General features: G+C 37.4%; 1 protein-coding gene across 6 annotated transcripts in view; it reads left to right on the top strand.

Moving 5' to 3' along the window:
* Positions 1-17,187, top strand: part of LOC139941185 (uncharacterized) — a 21,371-nt gene extending 4,184 nt beyond the window's left edge. For 4 of the 6 annotated variants that reach the window (XM_071937647.1, XM_071937651.1, XM_071937649.1 and 1 more), the window contains 8 exons: positions 358-446; positions 706-783; positions 6,450-6,586; positions 7,762-7,922; positions 8,801-8,925; positions 9,494-9,762; positions 10,122-10,236; positions 11,053-17,187. In XM_071937647.1, the coding sequence (XP_071793748.1) occupies positions 358-446; positions 706-724 (108 nt within the window). In that variant the 3' untranslated portion in view covers positions 725-783; positions 6,450-6,586; positions 7,762-7,922; ... (2 more) ...; positions 10,122-10,236; positions 11,053-17,187. Of the gene's footprint in view, positions 1-357; positions 447-705; positions 784-3,824; positions 3,929-6,449; positions 6,587-7,761; positions 7,923-8,800; positions 8,926-9,493; positions 9,763-10,121; positions 10,237-11,052 lie in introns of those variants that run through there. The other 2 variants (XM_071937650.1, XR_011786555.1) reach the window with 2 other exon arrangements.

The raw sequence follows: 17,187 nt of genomic DNA, 5'->3' as shown, positions 1-17,187 counted from the left end.
GCTTTCAGATGCTTGATTTCGAGAACTCAAAATCTAATTCTGAGGTCTGGACATCAAATTCGTGGAAAAAATTCTTCTTTGCCGAAAACTACGTTACTTCAGAGGGAGCCATTTCTCACAATATTATACTATCAACACCTCTCCGTTACTTAATACCAATTAAGTTTTTATGCTAACATTTTATGTTATTTTGAGTAATTACCAATAGTGTCCTCTGCCTTAAAAGGGACCGGATACATTTGATAATCACACTTAAAGCTAATGGCAATACAAATTTACTTGGTTAAAAGTAGGACCCGAAATGGAGGTAGATTTTATTGGTATTTTTCTAATAATTCTCACTTTTTTAACTTCCAGTCTGATCAAGTGAATTCCCAGTTGTCCCAGTGGCAGGGAAGTCTACAAAAGAGTACCAAGAAGCTGTCTGCTGCCCTCAACAACAAAATGTAAGTTTGCACAACGGAACGAGCAAGAGTTATTTTTGGACAAGACTATACTTTTTTGACGTGAATTGAAAGTGATCAAATCTTGCGGCCATTTGTGAGCGCTATTTTATGGCAATTTATTACAAGCTGCTTGTGGCTGCTAGTTCAAATATTTAAATACCTGCAAGATTCACACATTCTACGAATGAATACTGAGAAAGTTTTCGCACATCAATTGAAACTTGAAGCATAGTGACCTAGAAAACATTCCTTTTTACAGACGGCAGCAACAGAGTTAATTACAGCATATAAGAGATATCAATACTGAACTGGCTGCTGGTCTTCAAGATGAACCCAGGTAAGTGCTTTGGTCATTACCATGGAAATTAGTGACAACTTTGTGAATACTACTTGAATTAAACCACACTATACACAATTGCACACCCAAGACAGGGTGTTGCGGCCCAGCGATAAGACCAGCAAACTCTAGCTTGTGTGCTTCTGATCAGCAGAGTGTGAGTTACAATCCCGGTTGTGACACTTGTGTCCCTGAGCAAGACACTTAAACTTTAGTTGCCACGGGTAATAATTTATATATCATGATGGTTTTACCAAGCCAACGACAAGTGGCCAACAAAGCAGGGCTCAGTATGTACAGTTTCCAGAGTTTAACTCGTCTTCCCAGAGTCCATTGCATCAAAAACGTCATCAGTTCCAACGCAAAGCACCGTGTTACTTTCAGCAGAGCGACTGGACATATCTGAACACAGAGGGCGTCGCACACGATACTAGACAAGAGTGCGGCTCCTACCAGCAACACAGAAGGTGTTAAAAATTATCTGGAACCTCAGAGGATTTCTAAATGTGCTTAGCCACAATCATGGGTACATATTTTGTTACAAAACCAAAAGACACCAAAAGGCACAATTTTTTTGTTTAGAGATACTTAATGAACTCCATATAAATATTGTGATATTGTGATTAAGTGTGCATCAATATCATTTCCAAAAAAGTTACAACATTTTGCCTGAATTTTCACCCAGAGGGATCACATTGATTTAGGAACATTTCATGTGTTTTATCACTCCATTAAGAATTTAATTTTATGTCCCCAAACAAGATTGTTTGGACTGTTGGTTTATTGCAGCAATCGGTGTCGTCAAGTGAACTTTTAAATTGTGAATTTTTAAATTCACAACTTAATAATTTGTTTTTTTAGAATTTACTTTTATGCGCATGTGTTATCACAAAGTATGGCCACAGATAAGGAAGGACCACAGAACAAAGAAAACAATTTGAAATAATAATAATAATAATTACACAGCATTTGTAAAGTGCATTTTATCTCTGTGACATTCAAAGGCGGAAATCTTTTTATTAATAAAATTTTGCTAAGATAAAAGCCTCGCACCTTCAGGGATTGAACCTATAATACTATTCTCTTCAACAACTTGTGTACCATTCCTTTTATTATCTTAACATGTGGATAGTGCATGAGCAGTGTGAGCTCCAATTAATCATTTAACCACTAAAAAAGGACATATGGTGGAAACTTAAACAAAAGGTATGAATTATCAAATCTAATTAATCAACTCAGGTTGCCTGCTTTGATAATTTATTGGGAAGCCATTCAAGCATCAGTTAAGTTTCTGAAATAAACCTGATCATGGATGACAATAACCATTTGGAGATTATTATCTTTTGTTGAAATAATAATATGTAAATAAGAAAATGTAAAGAGAAGTGACTCAATTCTTGTTCATTGTTCACAGTGAATTTGTGATGTGTTGGAAGTACATCAAATAAATTGTGTTTCCTAAACTCTTTCGTTTTACTTGGCACGTTTGAAAAACGGTGAATTTTTAATTATTTTTTGAGATCTACCTTTGCCATCTTAAACAAATTAATAAAGTTTCCCAAATTAGCTCTTTCTGGAAAACATTGTAAAGGGACCATCTTTCAAACAAACTCAGGTGTAAGAATTCCATAAACGAATATTTAAAAGCTCATCTAATGTCACACAGTTGAAGTGCGCTTTACAAATGCTGTGTTATTATTATCTATTATAAAATCATGTTTCAAATCCCCTGTTGGTCTTTATTGGTTAAGTATTCTAAGAGTCTTTATTAGCTGCCGATATCGCAACACAAATTACTGAAGAAGACTGATCAGTGATATCTGTATCACACAAACATTTAGAGATATAGGGCTCAATTTCATGAAGCGTTAAGCAAAATATCTTGCTAAGCACAGAAAAGTACTGCTTACAGAAATAGGTTACTTAGCAAAAATGCAGTGGGTTTACTTTGTTGCGGTAGTGCCCCAATCAATTTAGTTGCGATAAATTTGTTTGGCAGAGAAAATTGCTAATAGCAGTATTTTCTGCTAAACGTCTTTATGAAATTGAGCCCTGGTGTGTAGATTTTGTACTAGACCAAGTAGCTCAGTAGCTGCATTCCTTTTTCGAACAGAAAATGTCAAAATTTCGAAAAAGGAATACAGCGCCCCAGTTACTGGGTCTAGACTTCACTTGTACGGTCCTTTCAAGTCAGCCTCCAAATAAGTCGGTGTAACAGTACACCCTCTGATTAAAAAAAAACATGGTTGCCAACAAGACTTATCAGCAAGTTATCCCCTAAAATAAATAGTAGGCCCTATATATATGAAATACTAACATATCAAATCAGAGGCATATTTCATGATTTTTTTTAAGGAACAGGCATCATCACAATACACCTCTAACAGTAACACGTATAGGTTTTGTAGGAGGGTGTGGCTTAAACTAAAAATAATTAAGACTAGATAGCCTGCAAAAATGGTTGCATGTTAATAAAACGTAAACAAACATATTACGAAACGTCGAGTTAACCCAACGGTTCTTTTCAGAACCACCCCAACTCATTTAGAGATTGTTATTACATGGTGTTACCGCAAACTCTTCTATATCTTATCTCCACCATGCAAAGTTTCAAATCCTACTTAAACATATTACCATTAGTAATACGATTGCTCTGCAAGGGCGCCAAGGCCAGGGGGTTGTCACTTTTCCACTTTATTAACACATCCACTTTAACTACGCCAGTGTTCTTCATTTTATTCCTTACATTTGTGGAATTAATATAACACATAACAAGGCTCACCAAACAATGATAACTTTGTCGAGATGTGATGATTTGAAAATTGCAAAAAAAACACAACAACAACACGTTAATCGTTCAAGGGGGCCGCCATCTTTAAATATCATTCTCTGCTGCCTACGAGATCAAGAGAGGGCGCCCGATTATTCATGACGTCACGCTTTAAGACAGGGTACCAGTGTAGCTGACAACGCGACAAACAATGCAAAAATTGCGGTTTGGGCACCAGCCGGCATCATTGCGTCCTTTTTTTCGAGAAAAAATTCAAGACATCTGACAAGAAATCCATTCTTTACTCCACTTTTCGGTAAATTTCTCCGATTTATCTAAACAGTTCCGGCCAATAAGAATTTTGAAATTAGTACGGTGAGTTTCTCATTGTCTTGGTTGAGTAATTTATTTGAAAATGTGTATTTTTTGATGAAAAATCTGTACTTTTACTGTTGGGTTTTCGACCAGGGGCGCCGATTTTTAAAGACCACGAGGTCCGGAAGGGGCGTGGTAGGGTACCGGTCAACTCGGTACCGGTCAACTCGGTCCCAAGTCAACTCGCTCCCAAGTCAACTCGCTCCCAAGTCAACTCGCTCCCAAGACAGGGAAGCTTTGCACGCACGGGCGCGGGGGACCGCAACCCGAAGTTATTTGAACAATATTATTTTCGTTTTTTATTTTCGACCAAACATTAATTTCCTTAATAATAGTTTAAGTTTTTTTAATTATTAGATTTTTTTTGAAATTATTTTTTATTCTTATAAGTTGGTTTTGAAAGATTTATTCTTAATTTAACCAAACATTAATTTCCTTTCTTTATTTTTGATGATTATGTCATTCGTACTGTTTTTATATTATTTAATTTTAAATGTTTTGTTACTTTAAACAAATTTAAAGAGGATTCAATTATTAATATTTGTCAATTATTGAATTGTTGAGAGCCATACAGAATACAATACTCCGATAAGTCTGGTTGAAAGAAAAGAGACATTTGAAGACACTTTTTTTTATTTGAAATTTATTGGCCAACACAATCGGTAATTTTCAATCGGTAATTTTCAATGTTGAATACAGAAACAAATGGGCTTTGAAGGAATCGCATATTATACCCCGAACATCGGTGCACACTTATCCCGTTTCATCAATCCTTTTTTTCCAATTCAAAGAAAACATACAATTACTTCTTGTCAACCATACGGACCAAGTTGACTTGGGACTGAGTTGACTTGGGACCAAGTTGACTTGGGAGCGAGTTGACTTGGGACCCAGTTGACTGGGGCCGAGTTGACTTGGGACCGAGTTGACTCATAAGCTGAGGGCATGTTGGTCCAGCGGTCGCACTAAATACTGACAACTCGCTACCCCTCACGACAACTCACGACAACAGTTTTAAATGCACTTTAAAAGACTATTGAACATAATTCAGTTAAATATGTGCACGAGAGTCATATGGATGTAAATCACTTTCAAACTGTTGAAAAAATTGTATTTTTAACTGTAAAAAAGGTGTTTTTAACCCCAAATTTAGTAACGAACAGAAATATTCGCCATGTTGTCTTTCGACGTACTTGAACGATTCTATTACACCGCAGGGGGCGAGGTAATTTCTGAGGACTGAGTTTTATTTTTTCGTTTTGGTTTTAGCTGCTGATTTTTTATTTCTTGTTTGTAACTAAGCCACCAGTCTAGAATTCGAAGTAAAAATATAATATTGTTTAAAGCCATTGGACCCTTTCGGTAAACAGTATTGTCCAAGGCCCACACTTCGTGTACCACAACTTCTATATCAAATAAAAAACCTGTGAAAATTTCGGCGCAGTAGCTCATCGGAGACGGGAGAAAATAACGAGAAAACCCATCCTTGGTTTCCCCGTGTTGCCCCGTGTCATGACATGTGTTTAAAATAAATTCGTAATTCTCGTTTACGAGAATTGATATCGTTTTGCTGTTTTCTCAAAAAGTAAAGCATTTCATGGAATAATATTTCAAGAGAAGTCTTTCACCACTACCTTCTGTAAACCCTGTAAGTTATTTGTGAATCTGAACTTTTTGGGTTTTTGTCTGAACCGAAAGGGTCCAATGGCTTTAAACTCCATGAGATACATAACAAAAATGGTAAATAATCACTGCATATTGTATCACCCCTGCAGTATAATAGAATAGTCCAAGTGCAGCGAAAGACAACATGGGGGATATTACCGATCGTTTCTAAATTCTGGTAAAAAAAACACCTTTTTTTTACAGTTAAAAACACAACTTTTTTAATAGTTTGGAGATGATTTGGGTGCATATGACTGTTGTGCACATACTTAATGGTTGAATTATCTTCAAATGTTCTGTTAAAGTGCATTTAAAAACTGTTGACGTGAGGGGTTATGAGTTGTCGGTATTTAGTGCGACCCTGGCCGAGTGGGTCGTTTATCATTTCCGACAGTCGGCTTTTTTTCCCCATGTGGTTGGGGGGGGGGGTCTTAACCTCAATTGGTCCTCTTTAAACATATATTGTGCAGTTCACCTCCTGTTTAATGTCTGTTGGTGAGATCATTATTCAGTTAACAAAAAAAGAGTGAAACAGCTAATAAGAGGTTTTTAAAGCGATATACACCCGAAGCCAATCTCAAAAGGCTTCCAACATGAGCCAGTTAACATATTTCTCAAACCATCTCAGCTCCCCTTAGTGCTGACAAATATGTAGCGCAACCAATCACAAGAACCATCTCTGCCCTGGCAGGCACCCATTCACCCCTGGGTGGAGAGAAGCAATTATGGTTAAGTGTCTTGCTCGGGGACATAAGTGTCACAACAGGGATTCAAACCCACAATCTGCTGAACAGGAACCCAAGAGCTTGAGTTTCGTGCTGTACTCATTCTAACATGTTTTGTCATCAACCTACAGATCAACTAACGCAGACAGAGCGTCAGATCTTCAATCATGATGGCTGGCTGTCCATCACCCTCAGCAGAGGAGTGTCAATCAATCAATGACGAAGCAGCGCAGAGTGGCCAGCAATCTATGGCAGCGCACATCTAAAGGTACAAAAAAAATGATTAAACTTAACCATGGGTAATGTTTTTAGTTTTGGTAGCTTAATGCTGCTCTCCAGCTGTGGCGAATATGAATAGTTGAGGGTGTCTCAACGCACTTCCAATATTATTACCTTTAATTCATTCCTTAACCCATATCTGATAAGCATTTATTTACCAAAAGACTGTACTTGCCTAAGCGCCTGCACATACACTTATTGTTTATTCCTACATCGGGAAATAATTTAATCATTGACAAAAACATTTTGTATTATATGGTTGGAAAGAAGACAAAATTTTCTTCATTATGATGTCAAACTTGTCTTTTTTGACAGCTGTCATAAGGTTTTACAGTTACAGGAAAAATTATGAAATTTAGATACTTGAATGACTGAAAAACAAGAAGTTGTTTCTTGAAAAAATAAATAAAATACTGAAAATACCAAATTTTACAAAAGTAACATTGCCTGAAAGAGTGTTCCCTAAGCTTAAAAAATGAAAAAGATTTTGTCAACATGTACCATCCTAAGCACAACAGTCAACAACAAAGCGGTTTCATCTGACAATTTTCTCTGTCTAAACGGCAAAAACTTCTCATAAAAACAGTTCAAACCTGTGTGCTGAGAACGCATGGCATTTTTCACCTCTTCCTCTGAAAATTTAGACTGCCAAAACATTGATCAAAAACATGAAACTCTGAGAAACTTGTGTGTGACTAGTGTGTGTTGAAGCAAAGGGTTGTGGGATACATTTGTAGTCTGTAGACTGGCAAAGGGGTTAATTTTGATAAACAAACGGGCAAAAAATTTTCTATGGGAAAATCCGAAAGTCGGCGTTTGTAGCGTTTTTTCTGCTACAGATTTTGACGTAGCCCGGTGGATATGGGTTAAACAAACTTGGCTCTTTGTGGAGAATACAGCCTGTGCAACATCAATATGCGCTCATGCAGGCTAATACCAGCTATATCAATCACAAGAACCATCTCTGCCCTCATGGGTACCCATTTATCTCTGGGTAGAGAGAAGCAATTTTAGTTAAGTGTCTTGCTCAGGGACACATGTGTCACGAACGGGATTCAAACCCACACTCTGCTGAACAGAAGCCCCAGAGCTTGAGTTCGGTGCTCTTATCCTCTCAGCCACGACACCCTACTCACTAAATGTTTAAATTTGTACTCATTCTAGAATGTTTTGTTATCAACTTGACAAATGAATTAACAGAGATAGAGCATCAGATCTTCAATCATGATGGCTTTCCATCGCACTCAGCAGAGGAGTGTCAATCAATCAATGTTGAAGCACCGCAGAGTGGCCAGCAATCTATGATAGCTCACAGCTAATTAAAGGTACGGAAAAAATTATCGAAATAGAAACATCAGGGCAATGTTTTTTAGTAGGGCAGCTTGAGTGCCTTGTCATACGAGGAAACTTTTACAGACAACCGATTGCAGTGTTCAAGGCCGCTTTAATAGCACACAAGTCATTTGTTGATCCACAAGGGTAATAGTGATAATAATAATAAGTCTTATATAGCGCATGTATCTACCAAACAAGGTACTCAAGGCGCTGAGTATATACAAACTTTCAGAAAGCTGGCTTTTTATTGAAGTGATGAATTCTGAGACCCAATTATGTAGCACCTGATGGGTTTACAAGGCGCTAGTATGGCCCATATAGCAGCCACAGCCAGGAACACTGGGGCAAATCCCCTTCTCTTTTTGATAAGTGTATTGAGTTCTTTTTCATGCGTTACACAACACATGGGACCAATGGCTTTATGTCCCATTCGAGGGTCGTAGCAATGGTTAAGTGTCTTGCTTACGGTCACAAGTGTCATGGCTGGGGAGTCGAAACCACACTCTGCTGATCAGAAACACCAGAGAGAGAATTGTATCCCCAAAACAGCAGATTGTGGGTTCGAGTCCCGGTTGTGACACTTGTGTCCTTAAGAATTTAGATACTTCTTGTACGTTTATTTTAACGTTGCGGTACCCGCTGCCAAAACATAGGACTCACTGCCTCTAGCTACCGGGCAATCTCGGTTGTCAAGTTGGTAAGATACATCGTTAGAATTGCAAGGTTCGTGGGGTCAAATCCCACACAAGTTTTATGCCTTGTGTCCAAGGTCTGGTCGGTACAAGAGACACAGTTTTTCTTCACTGCATAAATAGTTACCAAAATAGGCATTGAGTTTCATTCTCGTTCCCTTTATTTTCATTTACAGATCAAATGACCCAAGCATCTGTTCATCAAACTGAGCAGAGGAAATGTCTCCAAGCTGTCGTTGTTGAAGCTCTGGGGACCGTCAGGCAAGCTGCCTTGACAACTCTGTCAACTTCCTGTGTACAGGTATGACATCAAGTTGATATTGATAATAAAAATGTATAACTCATATTTATGACATGGTCAATGTTTACAAAAAGGTGGATCCAACCCACATAAAAATAGCATTTAAAGTTGAACTGTTTTTCAAAAGTCTGAAGAATGCTAGTTTTACTTAGTAACAATAATAATAATCATTTCTTATTTAGCGATATACACCCGAATGGCGTCTCAAAGTGCCTCCAACATTAGTACCCCTGGGCCAGTTTAGTTTATTTTTTAAACCATATCACCTCCCTGGGAGTATACAGCCTTTGCTGCCAAATATGTAGCACACTAGCTAAATGAGTCAAAAGAACCATCTCAGCCCTCACAGGTACCCATTGACCCCTGGGTGGATGGAGAAAAGCAATTATATTTAAGTGTCTTGCTCAGGGACACAAGTGTCACAACCGGGACTCAAACCCACACTCTGCTGAACAAAGACACCAGAGCTTACCCGCTTCTAAAGTAAACTTGTTTTTAAAGCTGAAATCTTCCATGTTAGTGTGTCGACACCCTACCAACTTTTTTCCCTACTATCATTTTTATTCAGATCAACTAATCCAGAAGCATCTCTCCACTGAGTGAGAAAATTAAGGAGCATCGGCTGCTCCTTGTTGGTCACTGCTTACGACGCCCAGAGCTACCAGCCAATAAAGTCATGGTGTGGGAGCCAACCCAAGCCAGACCTGTGCCATCCCGGAAAATCAAGACCATGCTCAACCATGCTCGGACAACTTGGGTCGACTGAGTGAGTGAGTAATCCAGACAGAGAGTGTCGAACCAATCATCGCCCCAAGCAGTCAATCAACCTTATTGCAGGTAAGCCTACATAATTATACATTTTTGACAGTGGTAGTAAGGAAAACTTTTAACTAACTTTAAGTTACCCTGGGGTACCTCCAAAGACTCATACTCGTTGCGATTTCTTTTACATTTGAGGCTTAAATTTGATAAAACTTCTGGACTGACCCCTTGCGATCTGTTTGAACTTTTGGCCCACATTTGCTTAAACTGCTGTCCCCGTGCATTTTTTCCCAATTTAAGTCCCAAATTTGATAAAACTGTTTGGACTTTGCCCCCTTGTGATTTTTTCAATGTTAGGCCCAAATTTGTGTGTTGATTGCTATATCAGCAGCCTTGATAAATCTTTTTTTGTTCTTTTCTTTTGTCTTCTGCAGATCAAAATCCAGACAGAGAGTGTCGGATCTCACAAGGCGTTGGCTTTGGATCAAAATAAAGACAATGAGTGTCCAACCGATCAATGCCTTGAGCAATCAATCAACCTGATTGAAGGTAATTATACATTCATAAATACGTCAGACAGTTTTGCTATTCCTATTGGTGGAGAGTGCGTCACATGGGTGTGTATAAACCTTTGTTCATGACCAGTAAAAAGTGTTGAAACATGGGCATGACACGCGAGCTTGCACCTGTGCTTATAAGACAGTTTCTTCATTCCTATTGGTCGAGGGCAACGGCTGGGACAGTTGTGCCACATCACGTGATACGCGCGACGCACATAGCATTCCCTTATAAGGAGTTGTTTACCCGTGGGCCTTCCATTTCATAGCTAGAGGGGTGTTGTATTGAAAGAAATCATTAAACAATTATAATTTTTGCGTTTATTTTACTTTTGAACCAAAAAGTGTTGATGACTTTTGACCGGAAAGGTATTTATGAATGGGAATCAAAGTGTGTTGAATCAGTTTTCAACTAGTGGTTTAAACCCGCCGAGGCCTTGATCTTGATAATTTACCTGGACTTTGTTTCGGTAAAATTATCATGAACCAGGCCTCGTTTGGTTTAAACCACTATTTGAAAACCTCTTCACAACACATTGATTCCCGGTTTTTTTTGACAGTGACTAATAGTAAAGCTAGTCATTGACAAGGACATTTTGTAACTAACTTGAAGTTACCCTGGTGTACCTCTAACGACTCGCACCCCTTGCGATTTTTTTAATTCGTTTATTTTCGTCCAAAATTTGATAAAACTGCTGGACTTACCCCTTGTGATTTTTATTAAATTTTAGGCCAAATTTGTGTGGTGATTGCTACATGTATATCATCAGAGTTGATAAGTCCTTTCTTGCTCTTTGCTCTTCTACAGATCAAAATCCAGACAGAGAGTGTCGGATCTTGCAAGGAGTCAGCGTCCATCACTGGTAGAGATACACAACCTCTTTGTATACTTTGTAGTTATTTGTATATTATACGGATATAGTTAGAAATAATTGTGTGGTGGATCACTCACACATTTTGTTGAGATGGAATCGCTGACACTTTTTGTTGTGTGGTGAATCGCTGACACTTTTTGTGGTGTGGTGAATTGCTGACACTTTTTGTTGTGTGGTGAATTGCTGACACTTTTTGTTGTGTGGTGAATCGCTGACACTTTTTGTGGTGTGGTGAATTGCTCACACTTTTTGTTGTGTGGTGAATTGCTCACACTTATTGTTGTACGGTGAATCACTCACACTTTTTGTTGTGTGGTGAACCCCTCACACTTCGCTCGATGTGATGATCCATACTTCCCTTGTGTGGTGAATCATGAAACTCACAAACTGAAACGTTGTCAAAGACTCTAATTAGTTAATTAAATTAGATGTGCTGATGTGTGGAGTTGACAAACTTGGTTGCCATATAGTGGAGCCGGATGGGAATTTTTCCCCAAGAGGGTATTAGTTAGGCGGGGTTTTGCCCATCTCATACATCAGCAACAGGAATGCAACATCTGATTTTTATGTTTTTTTTTTTTTTATAACCATTAAACAATTTTAAAACACAGTACAAAATCTTGCTGTGCCTGGAGTTCTGGAAATATAAATTTTTTTATCAAAATACAGAGTTGCATGCCTGAAATAAGAGACACTTAAGTGTCTAAATTCTTAGAAGTCAAACAAATCTTGACTTGGTATTTCCTGTTTAATTGTTAGTTGAATAATAGTTTAATTAGTTTTGTATATTAGTCAGCGTTTCAGGCTGTGCCACACTTTGTGTGTTGAGTAAGTGACAGACACTTTCCCTTGTGTTACTGTGAGTTGCTTACACTTCATTCTGAGTGAGTAACTGACAGTCCCTTGTGTTACTCTGGGCTCACACTTTCTTTGTGTAATGAGTAACTGACACTCCCTTGTGTTACTCTGGGCTCACACTTCCTTTGTGTAGTGAGTAACTGACACTCCCTTGTGTTACTCTGGGCTCACACTTTCTTTGTGTAATGAGTAACTGACACTCCCTTGTGTTACTCACAGCTCACACTTCCTTTGTGTAATGAGTAACTGACACTCCCTTGTGTTAGTCTGAGCTCACACTTCCTTTGTGTAATGAGTAACTGACACTCCCTTGTGTTACTCTGGGCTCACACTTCCTTTGTGTAGTGAGTAACTGACACTCCCTTGTGTTACTCTGAGCTCACACTTCATTTGTGTAATGAGTAACTGACACTCCTTTGTGTTACTCTGGGCTCACACTTCCTTTGTGTAGTGAGTAACTGACACTCCCTTGTGTTACTCACAGCTCACACTTCCTTTGTGTAATGAGTAACTGACACTCCCTTGTGTTACTCTGAGCTCACACTTCATTTGTGTAATGAGTAACTGACACTCCCTTGTGTTACTCTGGGCTCACACTTCCTTTGTGTAGTGAGTAACTGACACTCCCTTGTGTTACTCACAGCTCACACTTCCTTCGTGTAGTGACACTCTGATTTGTGTTTAGATTTACCCACACTTCCCACTGTGTGCTTAGTTTATTTTCCACTAAAGTTTATAAAGATCCATCCTTTTCACACTCAAAGGTATATGATTCAGATTCGTACATACCAAATTCACACAAAAAAATCTTTCAAAATCACAGAAAAACTTCCCTTGCAGATAATCAGGGCACTCTGAATGTCTTCTTGGGAAACAGTTTTACCAGTCAGAGAGCACTCTGATTAAAACCGTTCAAAGAAATTTAGGCAATCTTTTGGTAGATATTTTGGATGAACATAAAATCGCCACCTTCCCTTGCAGATAATCAGGGCACTCTGATTGTCTTCTTGGGAAACAGTTTTACCAGTCAGAGGGCACTCTGATTGAAACTGTTCAAAGACAATTTAAAAAAATCTTTTGGCAGAAATTTTTGATCTTGATTTGAAAAAAGAAAAAAAACATTTATTTATTTTTACGAAAAAAACATTCTGAATCATATGTCTTTGTATTGTTTAAGTTAAATGTACGAGTTGCTCCTACCGAAAAATGAGACCATTTAAAAAAGTGAAACTGACCAAACATAAAAACAAAACTATGGAAATCTAAGTAGAAGTTTAAAAAAAGAAATGACTTTGTCTTAAAGCGAAGCCATTGACTTTGTTTCAGTAACCAAAACACCAACAAAACTATGGAAATCTCTGTATCTTGCAGAGATATGGAAATTTCTACCAAAATGGATTTCACTATTCATGAATTTTGTGTAAAATGTTTTTTGTTTTTTTATGGTATTTTTGTTCTGAAAGATCTTAAGGGAAACAACGTTTTCTTGTTTTGCTTTTCTCAAGTTTTTGGTTCAGTTTTTTTTTTTTTTTTTAATGAAATGTTCAAGATTTAAATTATGGACTCGTTGTGTATGAGCAGCTCATTGTGCTATGTTAGGGCCTCATCCAAACCCTCTGAAAAACTCGCAGAGTTGTGCAAACACCTGTGCCTGTTGGTGGACCCCCTCGGCTGCCTGGAACAAGTGTTGGTCCTGGGGGCCCGGGTGCAATGGAAGGTATGTTTTCCGTTCAGTGAAATTCTTTTAGATGCACGACTAGTGTTCTCCTTCACTGTTGTAATGCCTTACAAAATTTGACGAGCTAGAGCGAGCATTTTTGGAAGCATGCGTTTATACTAGGGCCTGAGCTGGAAGTTAGTGGTTGGTCCCTAAAAAGTTCTGGTCGGCAAGATCTCTCAAGACGTCGGGATGAGGGCCCCTTATAATTTAGCCTTTTGTTGGTCACGTCATTCTTTTGTTTTTGAGTAAACAGGTTTGTACTGGGGATCTTTCATGATCAACAAAGGTGCCAAGAGATGTCTTCGTTTGAGCCAATGGAATCTGGACTCGGTGGATGATGAGGACTTCTATCCAGTTGATGATATGATGGCTGGAGAAACATGTTTTGCTTGGTCATGCCACTTTTACATCAAAATATCTAGTAAGAACACCAATTTTATTGCCTTTTGATACCAAAGATGACATTGGATTCCTATAATTTGTAGTTGTTTTGAGCTGGTTAGTTTTAGAAGAGGTCAAAGGTCATGTCTATGTCAAGGTTCTTAGGGTCTGGTCATGGTCAATGGTAAATTACTGCAGGAGATAAATAGATTAAGTTTTCAAACAAACGTTTTATCATTAAAGTTCTCTAAAACTTCGCAACATTCACATTAAACCTTATCATTTCTTAGACTATGGTTTTAAAAATCATACTTGGTAGATCTAAATTCCCTTTTAAAGCACGTCGAAAGTTTATCATATATAAAAATTATGCTTCTCCAAAAGCTTGGGAAATTTCTAACTAAATCTTTTACTCAAGTAAAACTTTAAACAAATTATTACTTTGATTGCAAGCAAGGCCATTAACTAAATCTTACTCTAGGGTAAGAATTTTTAAAATCGAACTAAATGTGGATCTTGCCAGGTAAACATTTAAATCTTTTTTATAAATCAGATCAGGGTAGAACTCAATTAGTTTTCAATACCTCTAAACAAAAAGGTTACTGATAAAAGTTTATAAACTAAATCTTACTGTAGCATACATGTTTAAACTTCAAATTAAACAATAGGTAGATCTAAACACTTGCAACGTTAACATTTAAATCATTCAGATGACTAGATAGAACTAAACAATTTTTTGTGAAAAAATCCAAACATAATTTTTTTGATAAAAGCTCAAATTTTGTGAGGCTTGGGTTAAGCACAAATAAATCTTATTTTTGTATTTAAGTTTTAAAATAGCACAAGGTAGAATTGGACACCCTAGAACAGAATGTTTATTCTAAATGTTTTTAGTAGGATCTTACATTAGGATTTGAAAATCAGATCAAAAAGAACTAAATGTCTAAGACATTTAAAAGCCTATCTGAGGATAATGTTTTTAAAATCAGACTAGGTAAAACTAAACTGCACGTTCTTTAAATTCAAGTTTGAGCAAGTATGTATAGCATTTTCAGCATTCAATATGTTCCAGCTAAGTATGTTTACTTGTCAAACTCAATCTCCATTTTGTGTCAAAGGTCAAAAGTTGATCAGTCAAAATTTAAATAATTGCATGGAAGGTCATAAGTCATTTCAAGGTTTCAAAGTGATAAATTCATCTCAAGTTTGAGGCTATTTCAGTGCAAACCAAATGATTATACTCATTCAAAATCTTCAATTTAGGAAACAGTTGTGCCCTAAATTGCACAGAAATTCAGTCCCTCATTTTGTTAGGTAATGATTTGAGGGGAAATAATTTATACACAAGTTTTGTCGTACTGTGAGTTCAATAACATTTCAGTGAAATACTAAGCAAAATTTACTTTTTCCTACTCAAGGCCAACAATGTTCGATTGTAACCAAAGTCAAAGTATTCCTAATAAGACTGCAATTTAGGAAACAGTTGTGCCCCAAATTGCAAAGTATTGTAGTCCCTTATTTTATTAGATAGTAATTTAAGGTGGGAAACAAATGCAAAACAGCATGCTTGTAGTTTTTTTCCTAAGACCAGCAATGTTTTCGAACGAACCAAACAAAAGTATTCTTTTTAAGAAGCTTCAATTTAGAAAACAGGTGAAACCTAAATTGCAAAGATCTTTAGTCCCTCATTTTGTTAGATAATAATTTGAGGGGAAATAATTTATACACAAGTTTTTTCGTACTGTAAGGTCAATAATATTTCAGTGAAAAACTGAGCGAAATTGACTTTTTCCTACTGCAAGGCCAACAATGTTCGATTATAACCAAAGTCAAAGTAAGACTGCAATTTAGGAAACAGTTGTGCCTTAAATTGCAAAGTATTGTAGTCCCTCATTTTATTAGATAATAATTTGAGGGTGAAGAACTTATTTTTTTTTTCTTCTATTCTTTCTCTCTCTCTTGCTGGGCAAAAGTTTTTAATTCAATCCAAGCGAAAGTATTCCTACCAAATTTTCAATTTAGGACTAAATCACCAAGATCTTTAGTCCCTCATTTTATTAGATAATAATTTGAGGGGGAATTAATCGTCAAAAATTGTTTTGGTTTTTCTGTTTCTGCAAGGCCAAAAAGATCGACGCAAACCAAGTTAAAGTATTCCTTTTAAATCCCAATTCTTTCTCTGAACACAAATGCCCCAAATGTTAGGTTACAAATAACTCAAAAGGTCAACATTTTTAGTTGAATTTTAGTGAGCTAGAAATCATTGCTGTGTTGTGTAGTAGTCTAGAAAGTAAATCACATGCTTCACTTCTTGTTCTGGCTTAGCTGTGTTGAAATGTTCTTGTCGTTATGGTCCAAGTCGGTCTCTTTTAAGATGGTAGTCGTTATATAAATCCAATGTCATCTTTGTTATCATTTATTGGCAAACGTAGTGAGAAAACGTCACTATTTAGCTTACTAAAACTGTTAAAAAAAATTGCGACATTTGTGCGATATGTCTAGCATTTTTCTCAAGGCTTTTGGTACATGCAATGTGTTTTACACATCGTCAACTTTGTTTTTAATCAAAGTTGGCCAAAAACAATTTCACTTGTAGCCATTTTGTCAGTTGACTACATCTGAACGTCCAAATTGCAGCCCCATGGAAAGCAAGGGGGAAATTAGTGGCCATCGCAGAATTTGTTTCTCCAACCAGCATATCATCATCTGGATAGAAGTCGTCATCATCTGTTGAGTTAGGATTCCATTGGAACAAGCATCGACAACTCTTGGCACCACCAGTGCGGCTTGGTTGCGAGACAACAATCGGTGAAATCTTTGGCCCTTGAGGGCACCAGTTCATTTAAGCAAGCAACAACTACCTTCTGCTCAACACTTGCATCTAAAAAACAAAGCGCAGAATTGCGTCTAGCTCGTTTATGTTTTGTGAGACATTACAACATTGAAGTAGACACTAGGAGTACATCTAATTGAACTTCACTGAACAGAAAACATATCGACCATTGCACTTGGGCCTTTAGATCATCACAAGTTCCAGGTGGCCGAGGGGGTCCACCGACAGGCACAGGTGTTTGCGCAACTCTGCTTTTTTTTTGGTCAAAATTTTCAA

This window comes from Asterias amurensis, chromosome 8, assembly GCF_032118995.1.
Source record: "Asterias amurensis chromosome 8, ASM3211899v1".
NCBI classification, from domain to species: Eukaryota; Metazoa; Echinodermata; class Asteroidea; order Forcipulatida; family Asteriidae; genus Asterias; species Asterias amurensis.
Note: the sequence above shows the minus strand (reverse complement) of the source record. Positions and strands in the feature narration are given on the sequence as shown.